The sequence below is a fragment of the Phyllopteryx taeniolatus genome, chromosome 8 (genome assembly GCF_024500385.1).
Source record: "Phyllopteryx taeniolatus isolate TA_2022b chromosome 8, UOR_Ptae_1.2, whole genome shotgun sequence".
Taxonomy (NCBI): Eukaryota; Metazoa; Chordata; class Actinopteri; order Syngnathiformes; family Syngnathidae; genus Phyllopteryx; species Phyllopteryx taeniolatus.
This window is the reverse complement of record NC_084509.1, coordinates 28807620-28819686: the sequence shown is the minus strand read 5'-3', so window position 1 is coordinate 28819686 and position 12067 is coordinate 28807620. Positions and strand designations below refer to the sequence as shown.

Genomic DNA, 12067 nt, shown 5'->3' with positions numbered 1-12067 from the left:
TTGGACATCAGAAATATTCCAGTCTTCCTTCCAATAGAGCGCCCCGAGCTTGCCCGTCGTGACATATTGGCTTAATCGTGATGAAGCAAAATGATAATTAGTTTCAATTTCATCTTCCTTGTGTATTACTAAATAAAACACTTGGATGATATTAAATGCGCTCTGTTGAACGTGTACAGGAAGCGCTTGTACAGTTACGTTGTATAGCGTGCCACAGGCCTCATTAATATTCATTCCCAGATGAATCCCCGCTTTATTCAGTGCAACTCAATTAAGACAATCCCGTTAATAAAATATGCTCCCGATAAACCATGCATGATTCATGAGCGGCCCGCTCATGAATTATGCACGTCTCATGTGAGCGCAGGCGGCGTTCCTCCGGCGGTTCCCTCGTTCGTCTCTGCGAGATGTTCTGATAGCTGCCGATGAGCTTTCACGAGGGAGAGCGGAACAAAGGTCCGTCGGATAAATGACGCTTGTCATCAGTTAGCTTCAGAGCACAGCGGCAAAAAAAAATAATCCTCCGCAGATGTTGAATACTTACTTTCAGCGAGCTTTCAAGCACCTTTTCTCACTCGCTCTTCGCAGTTTTGATCTTCCGCTCGGAGTCGAAGAAAAACAAAATTTGTGCAATTTTTGGTTTTGTCGTCAGACAGCTGTCAGGCAGAGCGCCTACGGTTTTTGGAGCGATGCGGTACAAGATAACTATGAATAATTAATACTGCAGGCAGCGACGAAGACTCCGCCAAAGGATCATCAAACGTTAGTCGTCCAAAAATCTTCACAGTTTAGCGTTTGCCAACAGTCTCGGAGGAGCCTACCTGCTATCGATTGGCGCTCATTTTGGTGAATTTTGTCGTAGGGGTTTGTGAAAGGCTTGGAATTTGGCCAAAACGGTTGCTTCAAACCAAAAAAAGCTATTTGTCCACCTAATTTTGTGTTGCTGGGTGAAACTGTCGATTTAATTTTTTCTCAAAACATTTCAGGCAGACACATGTGACAGCTCTGTGTCGGGGACCCCTAAAATGCGTACGTTCCCACCCGGCTGCGCTCGCTTGCTGAAGTTGTTGAGGTCCAGTAAATAGTGACTCATTCATTGCAAGTTGTGGAAAAAATAGCAAATAGCAAAGGCATGCTCCACCATATTATACGGCGGGCACGCGCTAATTTTCTTCTTCCATTGTTTATTTTTTTCTTGTTGTGGCATGTTGACGCCATGCTGCACCCATATCAAACAGCATAGTCCGAACATAGTTCCGGATTGAACCGACTGGGGCACTAGTAGTGTCGTGGTGCACGTTTCTGCCTTTCGTACGGATGACGCTGGTTTGATTCCTGGCAAGTGAAAGAGCAGATGAAAAATGGGTGGTTTGCGTCCGGAAGGGCATTTGGCATGAAAACTGTGCCAAACAAATCATGCAAGTGACTCTCTGTGGCGACCCAACAAAGGGCCGAGCCCAAAATCTGATTTGGGGGCATTTAGGTGAATTTGGCAAAGAACGAGCCCTGGAATATCCCGACAATGGCTGTTTCAAACAAAAAAATGGCTTTTCAATTTCGGGCAAGGGTCTTTTCATACTTTTCATACGTTTTCTTGTGTCCTGCTGTGATAGACGTATCCATCAAATTTCGTGTCCATTGGTGAAATTGGTGTCGGCGGCAATTCTAATAATGCTGGGGGGGGATAATAAACTGTATATTAAAAAATAAAAAAATAATTAAAAAAAAGCCTGTGTTTGGTGGGGTCAGAAGAAAGAAAGCAAATCCCAGAAGCGATGAAACTTGATTTGAAAAAATGTCGTTTGTGTTGTCTTTTTATTGAAAGGGCACAAAATCAATCACCCAGTCTTCGTCTGCCCATAGATGTTCATGCCGGGGTCACAAAACAAGCTTTTGCTGTAACCCGCAACATGAAACAGAAGAATTTGGCGTTGTCTGGCTTTGAGCATTTCCAGAGAGGTGCCTCAGACACAAGCGGGGCTTTCGCTTCGAGACCCGAACGGGCCTCAACCGGATTGCAGCTGTCGTCAGACATGCGCACAAATCCGAAGAGCAAAACGCAGACTCCCCGAGGACGGACGTTCCCGGCTTTGATCATTTTCCATTTTTTTTTTTTTTTTTTTTTTTTTTTTTTTTTTTTTAAATATATAGACTGTATGGACTCGCGGATCATCTGCCTCGGAAGAGGTCACAACTCGACCTTTATTATAGATGCGGTAACGGGAGCCTTTTTGTCCGAGTTTCTGCTGTTCACTTGATGTGTAAATGTTGATGTGTCCTACTGTTGCGTTTTGGACGCGTAGGAGCGTGGTGGTGCCCGTCAAGAAGCCCGCCCCGGGAGGCCTCGCCGTCACTGTGGTGGGTGGCAGCCCCTCTTCCGGCCCCGTGACCCCCAACATCTTTGCGGCCGCTTCGGCCACGCCCAAAAGCATGATCAACACCATGGGTACGTTCGCTTGCCAGCTCCGTGAACACTCCGATCGTGTTGAGGGTCAAATTGACCCGTTTTCAAGTTTAACACTCTTATGTTACAGGTCAAAAATGTCAAAGCCAATTGAATCCAGAACTCATCAAAAGTTTTTATCCAATTTGAGTCAAATTTGCAATGTGTATGCTGGGTCTGAAGCTGCAATGTCAAACCAAATTGAAACCAGATCTAATCCAGTTAAACTGGGGTGGTGATCCATACCTGGGGGGAAAAAAAATATCTGAATCTCGAAGCTTTTGATCTGCTTGGAATGAAATTTGCGTCACTCACACAGGGGCAGAAGTTGTAAAATCAAAGCAAATTGAATCCAGATCAGATCTGGTTCAATTTTTGTGAGAATCCACATACAGTAATTAAAAAAAGAAATAAAAATGTAAAAACTCCAATCTATATTGAATCCAATATTGTAAAAGGATCGAGGTACGGAAACTGAAATGTGTCAAAGAAAATTGAATCCAGAGCTGAGCTGGTTAATTATGCGCGAGAATGCACAAAAAGTTAAAATAAAGAATTCAAAACCTCCTTTCTGATTTAAATCCGATTTTGAGCATGTCGAGTCAGAGGCCGTAATGTCAAACCAAATGGAATCCAGATGCGAGCTTGTTAATTTTGGGTGAGAATCGACATATATTTAATAAATGATGACTTTCCTATCTGATCGGAGTCAAATTTTGAACATATATCGTGGATTAGTAGCTGTAAAGTTGAACCAAACTGAATCTTATATTTTGATTGGGAGTCCACACAAACCTGTACAGGGGGAAAAAAAAGGTCAACATTTTTCAAAAAGTTTGTCCAATTGTAATCAGTTAATTTTGAAGCGCCGTGCAGGGTTTTACGCTGTAATTTCAGAGCACAGATGGATCCAGATTATGATCTGGTTCAATGTGTGTGACAAACTAAAAGGTAAACATTTCAATCCAATTTTGAACGTGTATGCTGGGTTAAAGGGGGTCACATTGACCCGTGAACGGAAGCAATGTAACACGACAGGACCATTCCAAAAGCAAACGAGCATTTTAGTCCAATTTTTTATTTTTATTTTTTCCCCCCCGTGTTCCTCCTTGCGTGTTTTCCTCAATTCCACCAGATGGCGCTGTTGGCTCGCCCATGGCCATCTTACAGCCAGCCTGACAATGCAAAGCTTTGTGTCAGCCTGCAGAATTCCCCCTTCTGCAAGCCAATAAAACATTTCTCCTGAAATATGACAGCTGAATGGAGTTGTGTTCTGTTCTGCGCATGTTGACTGGAAATGCGTGTGATGCTTCTCGCGTTCATTTCCATTTAGCAGTCTCACCACCACGGACCACAAGAAGCACGATTACCAAGTCCGTGCTTGGGTCACTTTGACCCGGGGCTTGTTTTAATTATCGAAAAGTGTCCCAAACACGTTTTTTGCTCATCATTAACTTGCAAAAATGTGAAACAAACCCATGACAAGGTCCTTTGTATATGTTGATTGCACTTGGGGTTTCACGCTGAAAATCAACTTAACTGGGTCAATTTGACCCGTGATATAACAGGAGGCTTAAAAAAAATAAAAAATACAAAATCCCCTCTCCTCAGTGAGCGCTGCGCAGGAATGAGGCCAACGCACCAGAGGCGTTGACGCGCACCCCGTGATCTCGCATTGTTCGGGGGATTCCCCGCTTCCGACAAAGACAACGGAGTGGATTGTGAACATGTAAAACATCTGATGCTGGTTCAGGTTATCAGTGGATCTCTTGTTGGGCCTTCACGTTTAAGATCAGGTGTTGGTCTTGGTAGCTCTGCTGACTGCTGCACTATACTGATAAGAACCTCACACACACAAACTGGCTTTTGTCTGTTTTGTATTCAGACAGTCAATCGGTACACATTCTATACAAATGTCAAAGCAAACATTTGATCTGGTTAAATTCGGGTGAGAATCCACGTACTGTAAGAAAAAGTGTCAAAACCTGTTGTTGTATTTGAACAAAATGTTTTACAAGCTCAAAACAAATTGAATCCAGATCTGATTCAGCAAATAGCTGAAGACTGGTTCCACAGAAAAAGTGTGTGAAATGTGCGAATAGCAAAGCGCAAATAGGCGCTGGTTCACGGTCCCGTGGTGCCTTGATTTACAATGTACTTCACTTACATGACCGGGTTTGTAACTCAAATCTGTCATATCGGAAAATCGACTTACCCCATTGAAATGAATGGAAATGCCCTCAGTTTGTTCCTTCCCCTCTTCCTTCCTGTTTTTAATAAGAAAAAAATGTGTACTGTATAAAAGCATACAATAAAAAAAAAAAAACTGTTTCCGTTCAGGAGCCGTCGATGCCGCCGTTGCTTGCGCGGCCTCCGCGACGCCGTCGTCTTCCGCTCTGGCGAACGGCGCCACCAGTAAGAATCTACCAGCTGTGCAGACGGTGGCGCCCATGCCCGAAGACACGCTTGAGAACATGAGGTACAACCGGCTTCGGTTTTCAGCCCCCCCCTGATGTTAAGAATTCCAAAATTGGAAGACAATTTAGCCAACCACATTTTTGACCATTCATTTCATCATTTTTGTATTATGTTTTCAAGAAAAGCAGATAATATACTATTATACATTTTGGTATGGTACATTTCCTATGATATATTTTATTTGTCATATTCCTATATTTTGCTGTGTTTGGCTCAACCCTTTTATAAATACTCAGGCACTTCAGAAACTTGTATTTCCGAAGCGTTGCTGAATGAATCCTTCACAAATAGCTAACGTTACATTTCATTTATTGAATGCTAATTTGATTTTAGTATTACTCTACCAGGGTTGCAAATCGATGCTAATTGCAGCGTTGGCGTTAGCTGGCTTAGCTGCTATGCTAACTGGTTAAGAACAAACTTAGCTAGGTAATTAAAATAAAAAACATTCTTTCTGATAATATGAGTAACAGCAATTACTGACTGGGTTTGAAGGACACACTCTATGAAGACTGAAAAAATATTAAAAATATCAGATAGGACTTAGTTTAGGTGCAATTAGCACGATATAATTTCCGTTGCAGTCGCGTAGCTTACAATTTGCTCTTCGTCTCGATGGTTAAACAGTTTTAGGAACAAGTCTGTGATAAGACATGTTTAACAATTGCAAGGAATGCATACATCGACAAAACTTTACAGCTATTTGGTGTTTGAAATAATATTTTTGAAATCACTGGAACTATAGCGACGGACGGTTACATTTTGCGTGAGGACAACCGTAATTCACGCACCAAGTGCTCGTGTCTGTATTTTCCGCATGGATTATTTGGGGAAAAACCGCAAATGTCCTCCAATTCTGGAATGATTCTTGTATGAATTTGATCATTTTCCTTTTCAGTGGAGGCATTTGTGAGCGCCACATTGAAGTTGCTCTCGCCTACGTATGTGTGTCTGTAGGCTGAAACACACACACAGGCTCGCACGCATTTCTTTTTTTAGTTTCTTTTTTTTTTTTTTTTTTGCGTGTGCGCGCGAGTGACCTTGACTCATCTCCCTTTGGCTCTAATAGTTTGTGACAGTCCCGCCCGAGAGCCTCGGCTCGGCTCTTTCTCCGCTCATGTGTTTTCCTCCAGACAAATGCGGGATCAGTTGCCATGGCAGCCGTGTCCGCCTTAGCCTGGCGTAACCCTGGTCTCAGTGATGGCTCAGTTTCACAGAAAAACATAAACTCTTTGTGTATCAGAATGAAATTAGATTCAGTTCAAGCTGCAAGTGCAATAATAAATGCATTGTTACATTATGACATGGACGAGGTTGAATGGAAACGCGCTCCCCATGTGACACGCTTCGAAACTTACATTTTCACTGTTGCTTGAGGCCGTAGGTGGCAAACTGAAGGACCAGGGGTCACATCCAGCTTGCCACGTGATTTGTATGGAGCCCACTAAAACAAAGAAAGCCTGCTTATTTCATATTTCTTGCATTTAGGGTTCTATTCATTTTGGCAGAAGAATCTGAACCGAAAATAGCCATTTGTCTTCACATTTACCACGCTTATAAATTAAATCACTTGTACCTTAAATCAGCTTTACCAATTGAAATGAACGGCAATGTTATGATGCCAAAACGCCTCACATTTTGGGCAAACCTTGGCGCTCAAGGGCTTAAAAAAAAAAAGACTAAAATGACCTTAAAAAAAAAAGGTTCCCGTTGTAAAATACTTTATTTTAATGATGAAATGATTCCAAATTTTTATTGCATTGTTTAAAATTAATAATGGTAATTAATTGGTCACATTTTAAATACATAAGTGATTTAAATAAAATTATTTAATATAAATGAATACATAATATAATTAATTAAAAAAAGATGTAGTATGAAAATGGTTTTTAGTAAAATAATTGCCATTTTATTTCATTAATAATTCATATGCAATTCATTAAGCATTTATTTAATAGATAAAATGTTAAATGCTAATGTACATTTATTTTAATAGTATAATTTTTATTCAATAAATTATTTTTGGAAAATAATTTTTAATTATTCCTCATCTTTTTGAATGTACTCATTTTTATGTAATTCACCAATTATTTAATGAAAATAAGTACAAACGTTAAATGCATCTGTACAATTATTTTACTTATTTTAATCATTTACTATCAGTCAATTCACCAATGATTTAATGAAATGAATGAATAACAATAAAATAAATGAATAAATATGCTGACTTACGGTATTTCAGGAAAACGGCAGAATTTATGCAAGAAATATTACAGGACTCTTGATAGTGTAAATTAAAAAATAGAGCCTGCAGGCCATACTTTGCCCACAACTGGTCTGGAGTCTAGTTCCTATTAATGTTATTGTCGTTTATAAAAAAAATAAAAATAAAAATCCCTTTATTTTAACAAATAATATTTCTCAGTGACTCGAAACTTTTGAACGGTCGTGTAAATGTTGCTTCATTGATTTGTACTCGTCGACTGTGGTGTGGTTTAATTTCCCGGTCAAACATTTCCCGTGTTGGCCTCTGCAGTATTACGTCAAAACTGGAGAGAGCTCTGGAGAAGGTGGCGCCACTGCTGAGGGAGATCTTTGTGGACTTTGCGCCCTTCCTGTCGCGCACCCTGCTGGGCAGCCACGGACAGGAGCTGCTCATCGAAGGTACGCCGACGCGCATGTTTTTGCAGGAGCGTGATCATGCGGGGGGTTTCACGATACTTGACTGGTAAGGGGCCCGAAAACCAGCTGGAGCAGATTTCCTCTTGGGATCCCTTGAATTATTATTCTTTCGACAAATCCTTAAAACGCGCACATTTTTGCACACGTGTGTATCCTGGTGACAATGTATGTATTTCAGGGCTCTTAAAAACGACTCCCCAATACTAAATGTGTTTTTAAAAAAAAAAAAAAAAAAAAAACGTTTGAAAGTTGGGAAACAATTAGCCTCGACATCAGTTTCACCGAACGACAAGACATCGGGTGGACATGTCAATCATAACAAAACAAAACAAAAAAAATTCGAGGACCCATGATTGTAATTGAAGAGGAAGTCAGCCATTTTGTTTTGAAGCAGCCTCCAGGTCCCAGTTCTGAGGTCTGGGGTTCAATTCCCGGCCCCGCCTGTGTGGAGTTTGCATGTTCTCCCCGTACCTGCGTGGGTTTTCTCCGTCCGGGCACTCCGGTTTCCTCCCACATCCCAAAAACATGCAAGGTAGGTTAATTGAAGACTCTAAATTGCCCGTAGGTGTGAATGTGAGTGCAAATGGTTGTTTTGTTGAAATGTGCCCCGCGATTGGCTGGCGACCAGTTCAGGGTGTACCCCGCCTCCTGCCCGAGGATAGCTGGGATAGGCTCGCGCGCCCGCGACCCGCGTGAGGAGAAGCGGCTCGGAAAATGGATGGATGAACCCCAATGCTTGTGGTTGTATGACTGCACGGGGAGAAATCAGGCAACGAAATATTTTGGGTGTGTGTGCGTGTACAAATCTGTTGCTTTTGTTTGTCATCTTTTCACAGACAACAACGATTGCCTACTGGATAACTTGTGACAATGTTCGCAGGCATTTTGTCTTTGTGCAGTCTCGGGTGGGAATGTGTGTGTGTGTGTGTGTGTGCGCGCGCGCGCGAGTGTGTCTGTTCTGACTCTGAGTTAATGGAGCGCAGAATAACGCTGACTTTAATTCCTGGCAAATTTTTATTTATTTATTTTTTTTAACAGAAAGCCAAACCAATATATTAGCTTGAGCACAAAGGACGAACGTAGGGGAAAAATAAGCTCTGCCGGAGAGAAAGGATGCCGCTTGACCCACTTCTTTGTGTATAAGGTTTACTTTTACAAAAAAAACATTACCTCACTGCGCTCAGCACGATGTCGATTAAAATAATTCAATTTTTTTGTTTATTTTTCAAGATGGACAGATAACTGAATTTTAACATTTGTTTGTGTTCTTCCAGCTTGAAAAGTAGCCGTTGTTGCTCGAGGGCAAACATTAAAACAGTGGCTCCCAAACTGGGGTTCCCGGGCCTCAGCGGTCTGTGAGAAGTAACTTGAGGCACTGCAAAATCATTTGTAACAAATTATTATGTCATAGCACTTTTTAAAAAGTGCATTCCTACTGTATATATGGTGACCGGCACGCCAATAAAGTTAGATTTAGCAAGGTTTCTTAAAACAAGTAATGACAACTAGCCTAAATTACTGACGTCTTAAAACCTGCATATTTATACTACCTAAATCATATCACTTTTTTTAAATAAAAGTGAAATGGTCCCAGACAAAAACTTCCTGGTAAGAAGAAATCTCTTGGCAGACAGAACAAGGAGAAGCCTATTTTCCCCTTTCTTTAAGATATTTAATCTTGGTTTGATTTGAGTTTTTGCAGTGTTCGTGTATTTGTGGCAATCTCCTTCTCCAGTCTATCAAAGTCCAATTCAAGCGTTGTAGTCCTCTTTTTCCCAATTGCTTGTGTTCAGTCGATGCAGCTTGTTGCAGTGAAAAGTCAGGCAGCGTCGTCTCGACAAGCGTGTGTACAGTACGCGTGTTTTGCCTTTCATTCAAATCTGTCAGCGGACTGACCGAGCTGACAAAGCGGAGTTAGTTTGAGCGCCTTCGCTCTGAAATCCTGCCGCCACCAAGATGTGAGACAGACAGCTACATGGATCGCAAAGGATATCATGTTCAAATTCAAACATTTGTCCAATCTTTGCTGTGTTTATGAAGATCCCTTCCAGCTCCATTCCGTCCTTCCAGGCCGCAGCACGCATTTGAAATATTGTGCTGCGGCGCAAAGGCGCTCCTTTTACCAGTAATTACCAGCCATCCATCACTCCGAAGATTATCCGGGGTCGAGCCCCCTCGTGCCCTTTTTTGCCTCACCCTGCCCCCTCACTTCCCGCCACCCCCCCCTTGCAGACATGCAGTCTCTGGAGCAATTACGTTGTGTGCGCCCTGAGCGGCGGCCTAGCAGGAGCCGGTGGCCCGCTCGCGAACACTGCCGCTGTTGTGACGGCCGCCTGCCTTCTGCGACGTCGACCCCAACAACGCCACATTCACCCCCGGCCGCCGTTTACAGGAAAAGGGACTGGCAGGCCCGAGTTTAAAGAGAACGCATTTAGTTTGTCTACCAGCGCGAGGCCGGGGTCAGCCGGCCACCTGACTTCCTCGTCACCCTTCGCTGACTTATGGCGCGGCGTGTCACCGTCGTAACAAGAGGTCGACGGTGGCGGTGCCCCGCGTACAAGTGAAGGCTCACTTCCTCTCACAGTTTTTACAATGTGCTCCTTCAGGGCCGCCTCGGCGAGGCTCGATAGGGACGGATGGACTAGGGTTACTAAAAAGTGTCATGTGCAAAAAAACATACACAGTGGAACTTTGGTCTATGAACAAATCAGTTGAAGATGATTATTTTTAAAAGAAAAATTACCTTGGGTTACACACTTTTCTCACGCCACATAAACATCATTGGCTGCATTTTTTTATTTATTTATTTATTTATTTTTGCCTAAAATGGCAGCCACATGAAAGTGGTGCCCATTTAGGACTAGCAGTACCCACAGTCAACGTAAACATTACTGCACCTGAAATGGCAAAAACGCCGCAAAGCGATTTGTCGGCAAACCCGCTATTATTTCGTCATCATAAATTGTTTTCACCGATTTCGATATTGCACAGTATTTATTTCTAACCACACAACAATCCAAATAAGGTAACTATAACGTTGTTGTGCGGCTGGAACGGATGAATTGCATTTCTATTCATTTGAATGGGAAATATTACCTCGGTTTGAGAATGAGGTCACGGACAAAATGACATTACGCCTTTCTCCAGTTCCAAAGCTGCGACTTGCTTTGTGTTGTGAGCAAAAAAAAATATTTTGAGATTTTTTTCTAACTTTCTGTGGGGGCGCTACTGTGTAAATTTTGGGTGATCTGACCACTAAAGTACACAAATTCGGTGTCCGCAATGATTGATTTTAGCGGTATTTACACTTAATTGCCTTCAGCTAGTTCGCAGGCAAGGTGACGGCCACCGTAACGACTTCACCAACCAAATCAAGCAAACCAAAACATTGACTATAGTTTACAAAAGTGACACAAATTGCTGTTCTCGAGCCGCCATCATTAGGCCGTCACATCACGCCATCGCGCATCCTCTCCGTGTTTACGTAAGCGCGTGTTAACTCTTGTCTGAGTGACAGCCTGTCACTCCACAGACGATGTCGACTTCTTCATGTCGTGGCCTCTAATGAGTGTGACAGCCTTGCATTTTTCTCGTTTTTTTTTTTCTTTTTTTTTTGGGGGGGGGGGGGCGGGGTTTTGCTAATGACTGACCTTTAATGCGTCTCTGCAGACAAGCGCAGGGAGAAGTCATTGTTTCTGCGAATGAGCTTTTCACACCTGGCTGTCCTTTCATTACAGTGTTGTCAGCTGGAATGCTATCCCCGTGAGCCAGTGCGCGCATACCTACGGTGTGTGTGTGTTTCCGTTGTTGACTCGTTTTTCAAGTTACCGATTCAAAAAAAAAAAAAAAAAAAAAAAAAAAAAAAAAACGTCACTTTTCAGTTTGAAACTACTTCCACTTGTCGACCATTTTGTAATAAACTGGTTGGTAAATGAGTTAGTCAAAAGATGTAAACAATGTTTATTGTGATTATTACCCCCAGGTTGTTCCTTTTTGATAATTAAACAACAAATCAAATTGTCCCAGGAACATTTGCTGAGAAACAACTGTAATACAGAGGGGATAAAGTTCAAGACAATGCAACTTATTTGTGATTTCTGTGTTGTACTGTTGTCTCCTGGAATGTCTGCTCGTCTCCGTGCATTGTATTCTCCCTTGGATGCAAATGAAGGGAATTGGATTAATGTGTAATTATCACCAACCCCACTAGATAGAGCAACTAACGCTCTGATAATTTCATCCACCCGCATGTTGGAATGTGTGAGAAAGTGCAGAGGGACGCCAGGGGGATTCATTGTGGTCTTTTGCCACTGTGCTTGTGTAATCCATTTCTAGGATTTTACATTATGTCTTTAAGAAAATCCAATGGAAACTCTTGAAGTCAACCATAATCTGTTCCCAATTATTTGGATTGGACATTTTCCCCGTCGGAAATAATATCAATACAAGTAATGTGTTCCAGGG

The 12067-nt window shown here is 42.1% G+C and overlaps 1 protein-coding gene across 10 annotated transcripts in view; it reads left to right on the top strand.

Moving 5' to 3' along the window:
- Positions 1-12067, top strand: part of nbeab (neurobeachin b) — a 202183-nt gene that overhangs the window by 73849 nt on the left and 116267 nt on the right. For 9 of the 10 annotated variants that reach the window (XR_009789828.1, XM_061782795.1, XM_061782798.1 and 6 more), the window contains 3 exons: positions 2304-2446; positions 4784-4922; positions 7458-7585. Coding sequence is in view for 8 of the 10 variants with exons in the window: in XM_061782795.1 (XP_061638779.1) it covers positions 2304-2446; positions 4784-4922; positions 7458-7585 (410 nt within the window). In the remaining 2 variants the exon portion in view is untranslated. Of the gene's footprint in view, positions 1-2303; positions 2447-4783; positions 4923-7457; positions 7586-11353; positions 11391-12067 lie in introns of those variants that run through there. The other variant, XM_061782803.1, reaches the window with a different exon arrangement.